This window comes from Monodelphis domestica, chromosome 7 (genome assembly GCF_027887165.1).
Source record: "Monodelphis domestica isolate mMonDom1 chromosome 7, mMonDom1.pri, whole genome shotgun sequence".
Lineage (NCBI taxonomy): Eukaryota > Metazoa > Chordata > Mammalia > Didelphimorphia > Didelphidae > Monodelphis > Monodelphis domestica.
In genome coordinates, this window is record NC_077233.1 from 135,312,178 (window position 1) to 135,332,650 (window position 20,473).

The following is a 20,473-nucleotide window of genomic DNA, read 5'->3' on the forward strand; positions in this document are numbered from 1 at the left end:
CATCAACAAGCAAACTAGCAAGAACCACATGATTATCTCAATAGATGCAGAAAAAGCCTTTGATAAAATACAACACCCATTCCTATTAAAAACACTAGAAAGCATAGGAATAGAAGGGTCATTCCTAAAAATAATAAACAGTATATATCTAAAACCAACAGCTAATATCATCTGCAATGGGGATAAACTAGATGCATTCCCAATAAGATCAGGAGTGAAACAAGGATGCCCATTATCACCTCTACTATTTGACATTGTACTAGAAACACTAGCAGTAGCAATTAGAGAAGATAAAGGAATTGAAGGCATCAAAATAGGCAAGGAGGAGACCAAGTTATCACTCTTTGCAGATGACATGATGGTCTACTTAAAGAATCCTAGAGATTCAACCAAAAAGCTAATTGAAATAATCAACAACTTTAGCAAAGTTGCAGGATACAAAATAAACCCACATAAATCATCAGCTTTTCTATTTATCTCCAACACAGCTCAGCAGCAAGAACTAGAAAGAGAAATCCCATTCAAAATCACCTTAGACAAAATAAAATACCTAGGAATCTATCTCCCAAGACAAACACAGGAACTATATGAACACAACTACAAAACACTCGCCACACAACTAAAACTAGACTTGAACAAATGGAAAAACATTAACTGCTCATGGATAGGACGAGCCAATATAATAAAAATGACCATCCTACCCAAACTTATTTATCTATTTAGTGCCATACCCATTGAACTACCAAAATACTTCTTCACTGATTTAGAAAAAACCATAACAAAGTTCATTTGGAAGAACAAAAGATCAAGGATATCCAGGGAAATAATGAAAAAAAAAACACATATGATGGGGGCCTTGCAGTCCCTGACCTTAAACTATATTACAAAGCAGCAGTCATCAAAACAATTTGGTACTGGCTAAGAAACAGAAAGGAAGATCAGTGGAATAGACTGGGGGAAAGCGACCTCAGCAAGACAGTATACGATAAACCCAAAGATCCCAGCTTTTGGGACAAAAATCCACTATTCGATAAAAACTGCTGGGAAAATTGGAAGACAGTGTGGGAGAGACTAGGAATAGATCAACACCTCACACCCTACACCAAGATAAATTCAAAATGGGTGAGTGACTTAAACATAAAGAAGGAAACCATAAGTAAATTGGGTAAACACAGAATAGTATACATGTCAGACCTTTGGGAGGGGAAAGGCTTTAAAACCAAGCAAGATATAGAAAGAATCACAAAATGTAAAATAAATAATTTTGACTATATCAAACTAAAAAGCTTTTGTACAAACAAAACCAATATAACTAAAATCAGAAGGAAAACAACAAATTGGGAAAAAATCTTCATAGAAACCTCTGACAAAGGTTTAATTACTCATATTTATAATGAGCTAAATCAATTGTACAAAAAATCAAGCCATTCTCCAATTGATAAATGGGCAAGGGAAATGGATAGGCAGTTCTCAGATAAAGAAATCAAAACTATTAACAAGCACATGAAGAAGTGCTCTACATCTCTTATAATCAGAGAGATGCAAATCAAAACAACTCTGAGGTATCACCTCACACCTAGCAGATTGGCTAACATTACAGCAAAGGAAAGTAATGAATGCTGGAGGGGATGTGGCAAAGTAGGGACATTAATTCATTGCTGGTGGAGTTGTGAATTGATCCAACCATTCTGGAGGGCAATTTGGAACTATGCCCAAAGGGCGACAAAAGAATATCTACCCTTTGACCCAGCCATAGCACTGCTGGGTCTGTACTCCAAAGAGATAATGGACACAAAGACTTGTACAAAAATATTCATAGCTGCGCTCTTTGTGGTGGCCCAAAACTGGAAAACGAGGGGATGCCCATCAATTGGGGAATGGCTGAACAAACTGTGGTATATGTTGGTGATGGAGTACTATTGTGCTAAAAGGAATAATAAAGTGGAGAAGTTCCATGGAGACTGGAACAACCTCCAGGAAGTGATGCAGAGCGAGAGGAGCAGAACCAGGAGAACATTGTACACAGAGACTAATACACTGTGGTATAATCGAACGTAATGGACTTCTCCATTAGTGGCGGTGCAATATCCCTGAACAACTTGCAGGGATCCAGGAGAAAAAAACACCATTCATAAGCAAAGGATAAACTATGGGAGTGGAAACACCGAGAAAAAGCAACTGCCTGAATACAGAGGTTGAGGGGACATGACAGAGGATAGACTCTAAATGAACACTCTAATGCAAATACTATCAACAAAGCAATGGGTTCAAATCAAGAAAACATCTAATGCCCAGTGGACTTATGCGTCGGCTACGGGGGGTGGGGGGGGGGGAGGAAAAGAAAATGATCTATGTCTTCAACGAATAATGCTTGGAAATGATCAAATAAAATATATTAAAAAAAATGATAAACCAAAAAAAAAATTGAAATGATCATTTAAAAAGTACTAAAAAAAGTGAGTCATTACTACTAAATTTTGCATTCCATAAAAAAGGAAATGTTACATTGATTTTTATCAGTAGTAAAACTATGTATGATTTTTTTCCCTATTATTCCATCCCTCTTTTCTGCTATCTTCAAAACTGATCTCTCAGTACTGTAAAAGACTGCGTCTTTTCCATCTCTAGGAATAGTCTTCTCCAGCCTTGTCACCTCTTTTTGCTTCAGTAGCATCACTACACCTTCATGAAGCACACTAGAGATGGGAAGGGACCCAGTTATGTCACTTGATTATCACCTACAGAGAAAAGAACTTTTTATACAAACACTGACAGAGCTGTCTGTCTATGCCCTTTCTCATCTGAATTGTGGTCTTTCCATTTCATCTCTAAAGGCTTCATGCAGCCTTACATGGAGCCCACTTTCTGCAAACATATTTTGATCTGTGTCTTCACCCTGTTCTTCATATCTTAAACTACTGTTGCCCTTGGCTGCCATCTCTCTTCATTTAACTAAGAGATTATTAATTTATTGACTAAGAATTCTGTCTTATGGTAACTACTCTATTCTAGTCAAACTTCTACAGAAATGTTCTCATACAAATAACCATTCTTAAAGAAGTTTCACTGATATAAAGCAAAAGGAAAACCAAAGCCTAGAAACCACCTGTTGGAGCAAATACTTGTTCTTCTTACTAAGAAGATTTACTGCAATCAAGGCCAACGCTAGTTTAGAGTATATAAACTTATTTACAAAATATGGTGGGAGGGAACAGTGGAAGATTATTTGCATTATTACCTAACAAAACAGCAAAAGTAGGTGGGAAATCATTCTGTTTAAAACATAGGATGGAACTAAATTACAAAATATCATCCCAATAGCATTTTAAGTGAAAATATAATAAACAGAAAATACACAGATATACCAACATTTGTATAGCAATCTATTCTCATCAATGGAAGTGGAACCAATACTTTGGACTCCATCTCCTCTGGACTCCATCACCTCAACACATAATGCACAGCTAGGTTCTGATTAATATGAATAATGAATCCTCTGAAGTAGCTATAAGAATTCTAATTCGAACTATCCAAAGTTACATTGAAATAAAATATAATAATTAGCTCCAGTCCGATGGAAATAGTCAATATTAATCTGAATATTATGACCACTTTAAGGGATCCTTTGCACTAATCAGGACCTGGCTTTATTATACACAGACATGGAAATGGCACTTTAACATCCTGACCCGGGGGAGAAGTAGCTGAACAAGACTGAGTACACATATACAAAATCCATGCTGAAGAAAAACAGAAAAAAAAATAATAAAACCAAGGAATAGAAGTTCCTTTATATCTCCAGAACCTTTATCTCCACTAAAATTGAAATCTCCTTGAAGCAGCTAGATTTTAAAAGGAAATGTGACTACATGAAGCAAAAATTATAGCTGTAAGGAAAATCAGAATGCTACAAAAAACCAAGACAGGCCTCATGTATAATTACAATTTAATGTGAACCATTTACAAAGAAAAATAAATGCAAAAGGAATTCCATTCAACTAAACAACACATACAATAGATATCAACCACAAACAATTTCAACTTGAAAGTAACACAATGTAATGAAAAGAGAATCTAGTTATAATTCTATCACTAATTCATTTTTTGACCTTTGGCAAGTCATTTCCTTTTTCTGGGCCTGACTTTTCTTTTGTAAAATGAAATACCTAGACCTGATGCTCTGTGAAAGGCCCTTCCCACTCTAAAAATTTCTATTAAGCTATGAATAAAATCTACCAATCTGTCATCAAAGTGGTAACATTACTGCTACCTTTAAATAGAACTTTGCTTTTATTAACACTGTATGCCACATTTTTAATGCAAACTTAACCAAAGTTAACAATTCAACTATAATGATGTTTATCAAAAATGAAATCTGATCCAAAGAATTTCTCCAGAGAAATTCAGACTTTGCCTGGCATTCCTCACAGCTGAATGATATTTTTATCTTCTGGTGTTATTTACCAATTAAAATTCAACCTTATAGACTGAGGAAGAACAAGTTTGCACAGGACAGTCATACAAAAGCTATTTTAAAATTAATATTTAAGTTTTTTTAACAAAGATTTAACCACCATTTTAATATGCTTAACATATGGCTCATACTACAAAGAATCATAATATGACTATTATTGGGGGGCAGCTGGGTGGCTCAGGGGATTGAGAGCCAGGCCTTGTGACAGGAGGTCCTGGATTCAAATCTGGCCTCAGACACTTCCTAGCTGTGTGACCCTGGGCAAGTCACTTGACCCCCATTGCCTAGCCCTTACCACTCTTCTGCATAGTATTGATTCCAAGACAAAAGGTAAGGGACATACTACTATTTTAAAATGTTTGTTGAGAATATAATTCTGTCCAAGTATGAATACTATCCATTCATCCCAGAACTGGGGTTTCTAAAACTGCAAAGGGAGGATATTTCCTGATAGTTCTCACTCCTTTCAACATCTAAAAATAAAGAAAATTAGTGCACAAATGAGTACATGTACTCACTGGATGCCCCAAATACTCTCAAGTTCACTTTCACTAGAGGCATGAGTAACAACAAATAAAAGAATATAAATATAAATAAATAAAATATAAAATGAAGCAAAATTCAGGATGGGTAGTGAAAACAAAAGTTCTCAAATTGCAAGCTATTATCAACCAAATTAAATATTGCTCAAAATCACTATTAAAAGAAATACAAACAAAACTACTCTGGATTTTCACCTCATACACAGCATTCATTGGCAAGAATGATTAAAGATGAGACTGGTCACTATTGGAGATATTGTCATAAGGCAGGCAGATTAACATGCTATTGACAGAATGCTAAATTGGTCCAGAAATTCTCGAAAATACTTTAGAATTATGCAGAAGTAAATAAAATGTCTGTCCTCAATGACTCTGAGATCTACTAATAAGAATATATACCCAAGAGATCAAAGATAAAAAAGAAAGGCTTCACATACAAAAAAATATCTTTATATAGCAGAATTGTTTGTAGTAGCAAAGAAAGAACTAGAAACAAAACAGAAATGTATTGATTGAAGAATGGCTAAATAAATGGATAACACAAATGTAATGTAATATTACTGAAGCATTAGAAAGATATATGAAGACCATAAGAGAAGAATATGAAGGCATGAAAACTGATGCATAGAGAAGTAGAATTAAGAAAACAATGTAAAAACAAAGTCCAAAAAAAGAAATTGATTACTTCTTAACAACCAAGCCTGTTCCCAAAGAAAAACTGAGAATATGCACCTTCCTCTCCCTTTCACTGGATAGGTGGGGGGAATATGGGTGTAGAACACTGCATATACTAACAGATTCTGTATTCATTTAGGTTTATGGCACTGCTGTTTTTCTTTTTTAAATTCTTTGTTATAAGGGATGGCTACAGGAGGGCCATGTTTGAAAATAAATATCAAAATAACAATTATATATTTTTTAAGTTAAAGGCAGAAGGAACTTTAAAGACCATATAAACCTAATGCATATTTCCCAAGTCTCCAGGATATATTTTATCTTCAAACATCAGTCATATAGACCTGGCTGTTATCCTAGTCTTAGTAATATGTACAGGGGAAATATTCTAGATAGCATTACACATAATGGTTATGTGACTAGTGAAAAATAACCACCTCCAAGGGCAGCTAGGTTGTACAGTGGATAGAGAGCCAGACCTGGAAACAAGAAGTCCTAGGTTCAAATTAGGCCTCAGACATCTCCTAGCTATGTGATCCTGGGCAAGTCACTTAACCCCAATTGCTTACCCCTTACCACTCTTCTGCCTTGGAACTGATACATAGTATCAATTCTTAAACAAAAGATAAGGGTTTTAAAAATAAAATAACTATTCCCAAATAAAAAAAATGATTACAGCATGCAACTTTTGCAAAGTTAAGCTGGTTTCACTTTCAATATCATTCCTTTGTGTTCCTCAATATGGTAGGATGCAAAGATGAAAAGCATGTGAGGGAGCATAGAGACATAAGAAAACAAGTGATAGGGTAGATGACTACCAAAAACAGCAGACAGGCAAAGAAAAGTTGACTGCCTAAAAGGAAACCCTCAATAAACATGACAATTATTTTGTTGTGAATAGCAAAAAATAGCCATAAATCAAGTCCTTATGGAGAGAAAGCTCCTCCAAAAGGGCACAACAGCTTCTGAACACATAAATTGGTCTGTTTCTCCCAAACCTATCAAGGAACTACTACTATTCATGGTAAGTTCCAAATCAATGATTCACAAGGAAAAGCTAGCATCATAAATAAATTAGATGAGCAAGGAAAAAATTACATTAAAAATTTATGGACAAAAGAGTTTATGACTAAAACTAAGAGGGAGAATCACAAAAGATAAAAATATGTTTTGATTACATAAAAGATGTTACACAAACAAAAATAAATGCAGTTAAAGAGGGGAAAGACCCAAATATACAAAAACAACTACAGCAGCTCTTTTTGTGGTGGCAAAGAACTGGAAACTAAGGAGATGCTCTGCACTGGAGGATAACTAAACAAATTGTTATATATGTGAAGATGTGATTAACTCTCCCCTCACCTACTTTTAAATTTAATCACCAGAAGTGTATACATCCTAATTAATGCCTAAGTGGGGGAGGTCCGCAACCCACATGCTAAAGTGGGTGACAACTCAGAAACAAAACAGAGGGAAAGGACCATCCCTTGGGCAGTCCTAAGCAAAGTTATAGACTACTATTGGTCCCTGTAAAATGGGGGAAGGCACAGGAAATGACGCAAAGAAGGGTCTTTAAAAGTGGCGAAAACTTCCTATGACCACTTTTCTTTGTCCTAAAACTGGATCACGGAGGAGCTGGGACTCTGGCACTTGAACTGCATTTAGTAAGACAGCTCTTAGATTTTCCCCTTCGGACTACCACGTGGGTGGGTGAAAAGCCTAACTTCTTTCCTAGCTTCTAGAGAGATTAACTGCCGGAGGAGGCCACATGGTTATTCACCACTGGCTCTTCCAGCTAAACAGTCCTCCAGTCAAGGGTTAACAAGCCCTGTCTGGTTCAAACCAGGCCAAAGTACTTATCTAGCATGATAGGAGAGATATCTTCTCTACCCTCTTTCTCATTTTTCTGCTTTATTCTTTCCCTCTATTTTATAAATAAAGCTGCTAAAAAGTCATTTGACTTGAAATATATTAATTTAGGCGACCACATTCTCTTATATTTAGTCCAACCTTAATTTTAACCCCTACATATAAACATAATGGAAAACAATTGTGTGGTAAAAAATGATATGATATTTTGTGAAAAAAAGATTTGTATGATCTGATACAGAGTGAAATGAAGCAAGCCAGAATAATTTTTATTGCAAAAATATTGAAAAAAATTTAACAAAAAAATTTTAATGCCAAGAAAAGGACAGATAAAAAAATCAGACATGTATGACAGCTCTGAAAGTTACATGTCAAATTTGTTACATATTTTAAAAGAAAAGCAAGTAGTACTAGTACATAAGAGATTTACAAATTCATATAGAGTCTTCTTTCTGTTCGATGTTTATAAAATACCAACTTTATTTGGTGTCTAAGTTTGAAATTTTTAAAAAATTGAAGGGGGCAGCTGGTAGCTCAGTGGATTGAGAGCCAGACCTAGAGAAGAAAGGTCTTAGGTTCAAATCTGGTCTCAGACACTTCCTAGCTAGGTAACCCTGGGCAAGTCACTTAACTCCCATTGCCTAGCCCTTACCACTCTTCTGCCTTAAAACCAATACATAGTATTAATCCAACGGCAGAAGGCATAGATTAAAAAAAAATTTTTTTAATGCTACTACTTTTTAGGTAGCTTCTCAGAGGAGATAGTAAACAAATATATAAAAATGATAAACATTAACCTCCATTTAAATCCTAGTCTTCTGACTCAGAGTAGAAGAGAAATAAATCTAGGTTCTGGAGGGCTATGCCAAAAGGGCTCACACTCTGACCTTGTCTCCCCAGCCAAGAAAAGATTCAAGACCAGAGTCTATAATTGGATATGTATCTATTGTCTTAGCTAGAATTATCCTAGCTAAGTTCAGAGAAGTTGTACCATCAAAAGGTTTACTAGGTAATGACTGTCAGTCATGATGACTCATAATGACTATCAACATAGAGAATCTCTTTACTAGCAGAGAGATATACAGGTTTGAACCTGTGAAAAAGTATATCTTAAAGTTTTTAAATAAATAGTGTCATCAAGAGGAAGGGAGACAATTGGGGAATGGCTGAACAAATTGTGGTATATGTTGGTGATGGAATACTATTGTGCTCAAAGGAATAATAAAGTGGAGGAATTCCATGGAGACTGGAACAACCTCCAGGAAGTGATGCAGAGCTAAAGGAGCAGAACCAGGAGAACATTGTACACAGAGACTGATACATTGTGGTACAATCGAAGGTGATGGACTTCGCCATTAGTATCAATGCAATTTCCCTGAACAATCTGCAGGGATCTAAAAAAAAATACTACCCACAAGCAGAGGATAAACTGTGGGAGTAAAAACACCGCTGAAAAGCAACTGCTTGACTACAGGGTTGGAGGAGATAAGACTGAGGAGAGACTCTAAATGAACACTATAATGCAAACTCCAACAACAGGGAAATGGGTTCAAGTCAAGAACACATGTGATAACCAGTGGAATCATGCGTCGGCTATGGGAGAGGGAAAGGCGGGGGGGGGGGGGGGGGGTGGGGAGGGGAGGAAAAGAAAACGATCTTTGTTTCCAGTGAATAATGTATGAAAACGACTAAATAAAATAATATTTTAAAAAAAAAAGAGGAAGGGAGAAATCTATCCTACAGCAGGAAGCAAATGTCATAGATGACTACAACAAAAGGAAGCAAATCAGGAAAAAGGAAAGACACTTTAGGTGTCATAAAATTCCTCCGTCATTTGAAGGGAGGAAATGGAAAGGAAAAGTACAATGGTTATGAATCCTGATCCGGTATCTATTATAGTAAAGTTTCCAGCAGGAGGAACTCATCTTTTCATTTTTGTTCTTTCAAAAATATCTCAGTGTTCATTCTTTTGAACCTGAAATCTCATCTAAAAAGATTAGAGGCTCTGTTTTCATTTGCTATGATGAGCATCAGAGAAAGACTCTGACAAGAAAAAAATTAAGGAATTCTCCTATGGCTTAGCCAATAAAAATATTCCTCCTATTACATCCTGCTTTTACTATAGCCAGCTTTATCAATGGCTAGCTAGGGCTTATCCTTCAGCTCCACAGGTCAGCTTTCATGCTCTGTTCTATACTTAAAATCAGAAAAATTACTATTTTAAAAAGAATATAAAGAGGTAACTAGGTGGCTCAGTGGATCAAGAGCCAAGTTTAGAGATGGGAGGTCCTCAATTCAAATCTGACCTCAGAAACTTCCTAATTATATGACCCTTCTCAAGTCACTTAACCCCCACTGCCTACCCCTTACCAAACTTCTACCTTAAAGTCAATACACAGTATTGATTCTAAGATGGAAGGTAAGAGTCTAAAAAAAAATGTACACTAGAAATTAGATAAAGTGCATCCACAAGCCAAAATTGACATAGCTACAAACTAAACCAGAATCTAAATAGAGCCAAGCTCTTACATTTGGTAGGTTTCTTTTAAGTAAAATTCAGTTTATTTCTACAAATGACAAGTACTTCTCAGAACATCAATTTCCTTAGTCTTAGAAAGAAAATAACACATACTATCCTTTATAATTGGATCTATGGTAGGAGAAAAACTCAATCTTCTCCAAGTTACATAATTTAACTTAGTATTTTGACAGACCAAAAAAATGTGCAACTAGTTAAGCATATTTTTAAAGAGAAATGTTAAGTCATCAGCATTGTGATCAAATGATGAAGCAAGGTCTAATGACCTCATTTGAAAAGCTTACTTTTGGGAAATGCTGCAGAGTGAGTTTTTGTTTTCTCTTTTTTAAAAGGAGGAAGAGAACATGGGATTACATAACTCCTTTGGCCTGTTATTTAGACCAGTTCCTCAAACTATACTGCACTAAATTCAAGATTCGAAACAAATTTTAAGTAGAAAAAACATCTATTTTCTGTTATGACTTAATTTTGTCTGTATATAAAAATATCTACTTGCATACTTACACTTAATATATCAAACAATCATAAAATTCAAGTGGTAACAAATTAAAATTTTGTCACATGCTACAAGGATTATGGGTTTCTTTAAACATAACTACTTAGTAATGAGCATATACCACTAAAAGAAGACTAGTACATAGTTTTTCCATTTAAAAAAAAATTTAGTCAAGTTAATTGTTAGAATCAATGTTAATGACACGTCTGCATTAATGCACCAAAAGATAAATCTAATTTGAAAGCCAGGCCACACTACTAAAAATATTTCCTTTTGCAAACTACAAAAAGAATTTAAGAGCATTTCTAAATGCAGTTCACTTTAGAGAGATTTTGTTAAGGTATTGCAGGAAAATTAGTTCTACAGTTAGTAATACTAATGAGCTTTTTATTTTAGGATAGATATTTTAATATAGTTTAAAAAAGATTCACAAGATTATTTGATAGAAGAAAAAAATAAAAGAAACCAAAATTGTTGATTTTAAAACCCATGTTTCTTTTATTTTTTTCTTCTATCAAATAATCTTGTGAATCTTTTTTAAACTATATTAAAATATCCTAAAATATCCTAAAATAAAAATATCCTAAAATAAAAATATCCCAAAATAAAAAGCTCATTAGTATTACTAACTGTAGAACTAATTTTCCTGCAATACCTTAACAAAATCTCTCTAAAGTGAACTGCTTTTCAATGTAATGGAACTTTGATAAACTGAGTTAAGAGCAAATAAATAACTACACTAGAAGCAATCTTCAAAAACTTTGTTATACTTTTTTTTTATTATAAGGTTCTCAAAACTTCATCTTTCAGATGCAAGGCCAATTTGAACAATTTGAGATCAAGTTGTCTTATTTTAACAAGGTCTTTTTCTTATGGAGAAAAATGAAAAAATAATTCTAATAAAACATATCAAGTTCTATCATAAAGGAAGAAATATGTGCCAATTCACAGGAAGTACTACTCTACTTGAAAAGCTTTTTATGACCACTTAGTGTAAATACAAGAAATGCTCAGACACAGAATTTCTTCTTTCTACCTATTCTTAAAAATGGTCGCTTTACTTGTGAAATAAGTATAATTTTGAAGGGTCAGTCAAACTTCACAGAATATTAACCATTTCTACAAAGGCACAGGTTTTTATTCAAATTATATGCAACCCAAAACTGGTATGAGAAGTAAAAACAAAATAGGTGACACTCCTCACAATGTCCCAATCTGCTTTGACTATCTGCAGGTCTTTCTCTGAGCTAACAGAAGGACAGAAAGTACAGTGCACATTAAAAGGTCAATTTCTTAGGCAGCTACCATTTAGCAGTTTCAGTGTAAAGATACAAAACTGATTTGTCAATCTCACAACTTACTAGCTTCAGCAGAGGAAAGACAGTATGGCAAGATTGATAAAGGAAAGCATAAGTCTAGAGGTATCACGACCACCAGGGCTAAAAATTCAGAATTAAATGAATTCTATTATCAAAAACAAAAATGGAAGAGGAGACATTTTTAGATGTAATAATGGGAATATTAGGATGTAATAGGAGGAAATAAAGTTTTTGCTGAAGTTTTGGGAAGCAGAAAATCTGAACTTGAATCTCAGCTCTACCAGTGACTATCTGTATGCCCTGGAACAAGTTTCCCCATTTATAAAATAAACTGGACTACAAAATTTCTACAGAGTATTATGGCTCTAAATTGATGGTTCTATATATTTCTATTGTAGCTCCTTATAAGGAGTTAAGACACATGCAAAAAAGAAAACAAGTCAAGGAAGTTATGATCTTGACTGATCTGGCTAAGATACTGCTCTCCAAGACAATAAATTTACAACAAAAGAATGTCATGATATTAAAGATCATACCACTTTCTCCTGAAGTCGGGGATGGTGGTGGAGTGGCAGCAGTAACACTGTGCTTGTCCCAAATGGTCTCCAAAATACCTGCAAAGAGAGGGATACAGTTTAGTAATCAATCAACAGTTTTAAGTACCCACTATGTGCTGGGCACTGTGCTAAATCCTAGAAATACAAAAAGAGTCAAAAGACAGACCCTGACTGCCCTCAAGGAGCTCATAAACTAGATCTAGGGACACCAACCACAAAAAAATGCAATGGGGTAGTGGGAGTATCATTTTGTCAATAATTTCAATCAATTAACTTGTGATGAGAGGGGGACTACAAAACTGTGAGACAAGACTACGTCCCCTCAAGAAATTTAAAATCTCACTGAAGACTCACTAACACACATGAAATAATACTATTAGTACATAATGAAATAAATTAAGTATTCAGAGGATCCTAGATTTAGAATTGAAAGACGCCTTAGAATTCAAATTCTCCAATCCTATGATCATAAGACTTGATTTAGCAGCAGACAACTGTGAGCCATTTAAGGTTACATAATGAAAGAGTTTAATCAGCCAACAATCCTCAGACACTCAACATTTGCACACCTAAAATAAATCAAGGTGCTGTGCTAGACCTAGGGAAACAAAGATGAAAAGACTAACAAGCTCTGTCCTTGAAGAATGAATATTCTAGTAGGTGCTGAAGGGAAGGACAGAAAGAAGGTGGCACAGGAACACAGGACATACATAAGATAAAACATAATAAAGAAAAGAAAGAAGGACACTAAAGGAAAATCGGGGGGGGGGGGGGGGGCGGGAGTATTACTTGGAGGAAGGGGGGAAACCAGGGAAGAGCTATACCACAGCTAAGCCTTGAAAGATTTCAATGGGCAGAGATGAGGAAAGAGTAAAGAATTAAATGCATGAGTGCACAGAACTGGGGTAAAGGACAGAAAAAGACTGAAAAATAGCTAGTACTGTAGTTTGACTTAGAGTTGAAGTGTGCATGAAAGGGATAATATGACATAAGGCTGGAAAGGTAGGCTAAAGCTAGATTATAAAAGTCCTTAAATGTGAATGTAAGCAGAAACTTCTATAATATCCTATAGGCAATAGTGAGCTACTAAAAGTTTCTGAGCAGAAAAGTGAAATCAATGGTCAGACCTATCAATATGAAAGATATTTTGGCAACTGCATTAAAGGATAAACTAGAGAAGAGGGAATCTAATCTTACCAGACTTCTAGTTAAGAGGCAATTACAGTAGGCTAAGTTAGAAGTGATAAATTTGAAACAAGGGTGGTAACCAAGCTGAAGAAAAAGAAACCATGAGATCTTAGATTTAGAAATAGGAAGATTTCTGACCCATCCTCATTTTAAAGATTAGCAGAGTCCTCTTTTGAACCCAGGTCCTCTGAATCCAAATTCAATGTTTAACTGTTTATCACAATGACTTTTAGATCATTTAGATTATGGGGACAGCTAGGTAGCTCAGGGGATTGAGAGCCAGATCAGGAGACCCAGAGGGTCCTGGGTTTAAATGTGGCCTCAGCTATTTCCTGGCTATGTGATCCTGGGCAAGTCACTTAACCCCTTATCATTCTTTTGCCTTGGATCTGATACTTAGTATGGATTCTTAGAAGATAAGGGTTAAAAAAAAATTATGGAGACTCAAAAAAACATGGCTATTCTGCCTAGATGCAAAAGGTAAAAAGAGAATAAAAGAAGTCTCCAAGGTCTAGGGCCTAGGTGACTGAAAGGATGGTGATAATTGATAACTGGAAGGGACAGTTTGGGGAGGAAGGTGATGAGGTCAGTTTCAGACAACAAGTATTTTGAAATGCTACCAATGGGACACCCAGATAGAGGTTGAGGTTGAATCTTTATGTACATACTATATTGGGGTTATTTGCAGAGTTAATAATTGAAATCAAGAAAGTGGATGATTATCTCCAAGGAAGAGCATATACAGAAAGAAGAAAATCAAAAGACAGAATGTAAATTCATATTTAGCATTTGGGAAGACAATGGAAGCTATGAAGAAATTGTCAGACAGGTAAGAGGACCAGAAAAGAAAAATGTCATAGCAGCTAACGAAAAAGAGATTATTCTGGAAAAAGTAATGATCAACTGCACCAAATACTGCAGAAAAATCTAAGAGGAAAAAAACTACTGAAAGCCACCAGAAAGCTTGTAGAGAACATTTTTAGTACAGTGGTAAAGTCTGAAGCAAGACTAGAAAAGGTTGAAAAGTGATTGGATGGTAAAGATGTAAAAAAAGATAAAGGAGGGAAAAATACAAAGAACAACGACTAGAGAAAATAACTGTCAGGATAAAGTTTTAGAATAGGTGAGACTCAAAGGAAATTAGCAGACAGCAAGAAAATAAGAAAGGGAGGTAAAAATAAAGGGAAGAGATATGGGAGGAATGAAATCAGGACTGGATATAAGGAAGAAGAAATGATATCAAGTTTTTAATCGATGCTAAATTGTAATACCCAAGGTACTGTGAATTTTAAAAATCTCCATCTTGCTTGGTCTAGCACCCAAAATTGTGCACACCCACACTACACGGGCATGTGCTAGTGAATGACACATCAGAAATAACTAACTGCCCACCTGGGCTGTCCTAAGCCAAGCTTGAGCCACCATTGGCACTTGTGAGGCACAGGAAGTGAGTAGGGAACGGCTCTGGAATTCAATGACTTCCTGTGGTCAGGGTTAGATGCCAGTTCGTGCTAGGAGCTTGAGCAGGTTGGAGGTCTGCAGACAGCTTACCTTCAGATCAGTCACATGAGTCAAGACTGATTCCTTCTCTACCTTGGCCCTTTGGGCCTAATCTCCTTCTGACCAGAGGTTGAGTAACCCCTTTCCCTTTTCTCCTCTCTCCTTCTCTCCCTCTCCCTTTTCTTATTCCCATTGTGATAAAACCACCATAAATTCCATTCTGACTTGAGTGTTTCATTTTAGGAATTTCCTAAGTAAATTCCTTGGTGGCCGTAGTTTTAATATTATAACAACCTTCAAAGGTGATATTTTCACTACAACAGTACATAGAAAGAAGCTGATGGGGCTAAAATAACATATTTATATTTATTAAGCAAATACTCTGCATAGAATCTTCTGCAAGCCAATGAAGGAGATAAAGGTAAACATTATTAAAGCATGAGGATTACATAGCAGTGATTTGGGAAATCAGAAGTTCAAATCTTAACTCAACTGCTTATTATAACCTTGAGAAACTCAATTAACAATCTGGCCTTGGTTATTTTCACTGCTACCTCACACATGTTTTGTCCCATTCCCCCTTTCCAGGGTCTACAGAAATCCTAAAGCTTCCTTCAGCAGTGACAGAATCCAAGAGCTAGAAAGGACCTCAAAAGTTTATTTGTGCTCCTCATGCACATCTAGATCATATTCGCCCTCTCTGCTCACAAGCCTCCTAAAGCTCCCTGACTACTACTAACACTCAAACTCCACATTGCCTTCCAGGCCCTACAGGAGCAAATTTCTCTCTAACTTTCCAGCCTTCTATCCTATCACTTACTTTTTCATATAGTGAATAATCTAACTAACACAGATTACTCTGGAAATCCAAAGCTTTCCCTGAGTTCTCTCTGTTTCATATGTTTAAAATATTCTACCTCACTCCTTTACTTACTGCCTACTGAATAATAATTATCCTTGAAAGCTAAACTCAAATGACTACTCTTCCATAAAATGAGGGAGATGACCTTCCTTTGTTTTTCTATAATCTAATGTCCTTTCCTATATTTGTCTAGCTTCCTTTCTACTACACCACAACCATATGCTTCAACAAACTCCTGTTCAGTCAAATATTTTTATATATTCAAAATTCAAGTTAAAAGCATATATATACATATTTTTTTTTTGAAACTAGAAAATGTTGAACAGCTGAACTGACAACAAACTGTACCAACCAAAGGATTTGACTTTAAGAAAATGTTAACTGGTTTATAATTCTCAGTGCTTCCTCTGATGCACCACAGCATGGACACTTTTTTCAAAAGTGTGATCACACTCACCTGTAAGTAATCCAAGTACAGTTTGTACCTGGTCCAATAGCAGCTTCCTCAACTCCTCTTTACGAGCCACACTAAGGTCTTCACGGGGGCATGCTAACTCTTCTGAAGTTGTTTTCAACATGATCAGTCCAAGGGGAGTTGTTAAAGGAGACTGTATCAACTGAAAGTACAAAATACAAACAAGCGTTGAAGAAAACTCATAAAGGCTAGTAAGAATTCTATAGATAGAAATTAATTTTGACAAAATAGATTATTGAAACAAAGTGAAACTCAATTTCACATGAGTTTAATCTGAAAAGTTATACACACATGAAACATAATCTTACATCTGGGTAGCACTAACTTTTCAAAACACACTAAAATTTACCTCATTTTAAATACAAAAATCCTTAAATTCGGAGCTGAAATAACTTACTCTTAAAAAGCTATAAAAGAATTTTCCTTCGGGTACAGGTTTTAAAGAGTCCTCATTATTGAAGTAGAGCATTCAGACCATGGATTTTCACTTCACAATACTGATGGAATAAAGTGTTGAGGAACTCCTATAACTCCCTTTTTCATTTAGAGCCCTATAGGAGTCATCATAATACATTAAATCTACAGATAACACAAGCTGGAGAGAAAAACTAACCCATTGGCTGACAAAATGAAGATTTAAAAATATCTCAGACAGTAGGTCAACTCTATTAAGATGGAATTTAATGGGGATAGCTGGGTGGCTCAGTGGATTGAGAGCCAGGTTTAGAAATGGGAAGTCCTGAGTTCAGACACTTCCTAGCTATATGACCCTGAGCAAGTCACTTAACCCCCATTGCCTAGCCCTCACCACTCTTCTGCCTTGGAACCAATACATAGTATTGATTCTAAAATGGAAGGTAAGGATTTTAAATTTAAAAATTAAAAAAAAAAGATGGAATTTTATAGGGATGAAGGTAAAGTCTTACAATTGGGCTCAAAATATCAACTTGACAGGTACAATATGGGTGACATACTCAAGATGTAGCTCATCTAATAAGATGCTAAAAAAATCAAAACAGCTTCTGTAATCTTAGGCTACAATGAGAAGACTATCCACAACCAGGAAAGCATGGTCCCATGGTATTTTGCCCTACTACATTTAAAGTACAGACTACATTTAAAATATAGTATGTTCAATATGGAGGACTACACTTTAGGAAAACCACTTATAAGCTGGAGAGCATCTAGAGAAGAGCAATAAGGATGGTATAGGGATAATATATTATTCAGGTTACTTTATGAGATCAGTTAAAGGAACTTGAAAAAAATTTTTTGAAATTTTTTTCAATGTCAAGTCAACAAGCATTTCATTAAATTCTCATTTGAAATTTCATTTCATTCATATGTATACATGCATGTATGTATATGTACACTATGCATACATACACTCCTGGTTCCTGTTGTCTCTCTTGTCAAGAGAAGTCAATCAATAAACATTTATTAAATGCCTACCATATGTCAAGCATAATGCTAAATACTGAAGATATGAAAAGAAGCAAAAGGTAGTACCTGTTCTCAAAGAGCTTACATTAACGAGGGAAACAAGCAAACAAATGTGCAAACAATCTATATACAGGATAAATAGGAAGTACATAAGAAAGGGAAGGCACTAGAATTTAGAGGAGTTAGAAAAGGCTTCCAGTAAAAGATAGGATTTTAGTTGGGAATTCAGAAATAAGGAGACAGCATTCTAGGCATGAGGGGACAAATATCCAGAAAAAATACCCAGAGCCAAGAGATGAAATGTCTTGTTCTTAGAATATCAAGGAGGTCAAAGTCATGGATCAAAGAATAAATAGTACTGAGTAAGGCAAAAGAAAATATTGAAGAGGTACGAGGGAGCTAGGTTATAAAGGACTTTGAATGCTAAACAGGATTTTATATTTGATCCTGGAAGCAAAAGGGTGCCAGTGGAGTTTATTGAGTAGGATAGTGATATGGTCACACCTGAGCTTTAGACAAATCACTTTAGTGGCTAAATGGAGGATGGATTAGAGTGAGAGACTTGAGGCAGGCCAATCCACCAGCAGGCAATTTCAATAGACTACATGTGAGGTGATGAGGACCTGCACTAGAGTGATGACAGTGACAAAGAGAAGGGGGTATATTTCAATTATGTTGTGAAGGTGAAATCAACAAGTTTTGGCAGACTGGCAATGGAAGATGAGAGATAGTGAGAATTCAGTGGGAAAAGAAAATGAATTCAGGTTTGGACATGCTGAATTTGAAATATCTGCTGGATATCCAGTTCAAGATGTCTGAATGGATTTGGGAGATGCTAAGTTTGGAAGTCAGCAGAGAGGCTGGGACAATATAGGCATATCTGAAAAACATCAGCACAGAGATGGAAATTTAATCTATGAGATCTGATGAAAGAGTATGGAGAAAATGGACCAGAACAGAACCTTGAGGGACACCTGTGGTTAGAGGGTCAAATCTGGATGAAAATCCAGCCTGAGAAGTAGTGATGTGGGCTGACAGTGGGCAGTGAGGGGTAATAATAGGAACAAGACCCTCATACTCTGAAATCTTGCATTTCTCACTAGTTAACACTGGTTAAATATCAACTGCAAAGTCTATAGTTTCAGCATCAGTCAAGCATGAATTGCAGATTGAACAATTACCCACTCTATGTCCTGGATATACAATATCCTATACTGGGCATCAGCTTTGTGGCTAATCTGTTTTATTAACTACTCATAATGTTCTTAGAACTGTAAGACATAATTAATTACCTCAAGTGGTCCTCCAATGTAGAACTACACACACACACCATATTCTCATTCTAGAAGGGCCTCCCACATTGACAAATGATGACAAGGTTGCACTGAGTACTCGGACATTCCAGAAGAATCCCCCAATCTTGCGCATGCTCCTTATTCCCTATGACAACAAACCCCAAAATATACTTCGACCTGAATTTGGAATGGGAGATGACAAGCTCCCAGAACCCAATAAATATGCCAACTCTCATCCATAGCATGTGGAAGCTGCCACTCTACAGTGGAAGTTGCCACTATGGCCGAGCTGCTACTCCATACTATCAGCTCCAAAGAGGCTACTCTACTAGCCCTTGGACTTGTCCATCAGTCCTAATTAGCTCCCAGACTGTTCCTCCAGCTATTAGGCTACTATATCACCATAAACCACTTCTTCTTCAAATAAAATTCATTTCTTCTGAATTAAACAGTTTGAGTCTCCCATTCTTGGGTCAAGACCCAGCTACAAATTTGGATGTGTTTCCCCCACAACAGGAAGATAAAAATGGGCAGAAATGTCTGATAAGAATGGTCTAATAAGAAGGACAAGAACCAAGAGAGCAGTATCCCAAAACCTAGAGAGAAGAGAATATCAAAAAGAAGACAGGGCAATAGTGTCTGGCTTCTGACTCTTTAAGGAGTTTAGACAAAAAGGGAAGAAAAAATAAATGACAATAGTAAGCAGAGATGGAATGATCAAGTTTTTCCAAGGATGGAGAAAACATGGACAATGTTTGTAGCCAGTAGAGAAGCAGTCAGCAGACAGGTAGAGACTGAAAATATAGTACAGAAGGAAGGATGACAGAATGGAGAATGTTGGGGAAAGAGGGGAAGGAGTGGGAGCTATTGAGCAAGTAAAAGGGTAAGAAGGCCACTTCATCATGTGGGACAGGGATAATGGAAAAAATAACGGCAGAAGGCATATGAATAATTTGAAATAAGGAAGAAATGAGAGGGTGATGCTTGGAATCACTGGAATGTATAGGGTATGACCAGGGACGAAATGGTAACATGTTTTATTATAGACCCCTGAAAGACAAGCCTGGTTATTGCATTGATCATTCAAAGTTGTTTTTCCTTACAAAACTGTTGTCTTTGTATAAATTATTCTTCCAGTTCTGTTCAATCCACTCACTGTTCATCACTTCACATTACCAGGGATTGTGTGAAATTCTTTTATAATTTCTTACAGCACAAATAATATCCCATAACATAAAT

The 20,473-nt window shown here is 35.9% G+C and overlaps 1 protein-coding gene across 4 annotated transcripts in view; it reads right to left on the minus strand.

Annotated features, from left to right (window-relative positions):
* The window catches only part of XPO6 (exportin 6), a 111,145-nt gene that overhangs the window by 68,676 nt on the left and 21,996 nt on the right, over nucleotides 1-20,473 (minus strand). For all 4 annotated transcript variants that reach the window (XM_007499473.3, XM_056805510.1, XM_007499472.3 and 1 more), the window contains exons 5-6: nucleotides 16,479-16,638; nucleotides 12,451-12,528 (exon numbers count right to left, since the gene is read on the minus strand). In XM_007499473.3, the coding sequence (XP_007499535.1) occupies nucleotides 12,451-12,528; nucleotides 16,479-16,638 (238 nt within the window). The remainder of the gene's footprint in view (nucleotides 1-12,450; nucleotides 12,529-16,478; nucleotides 16,639-20,473) is intronic.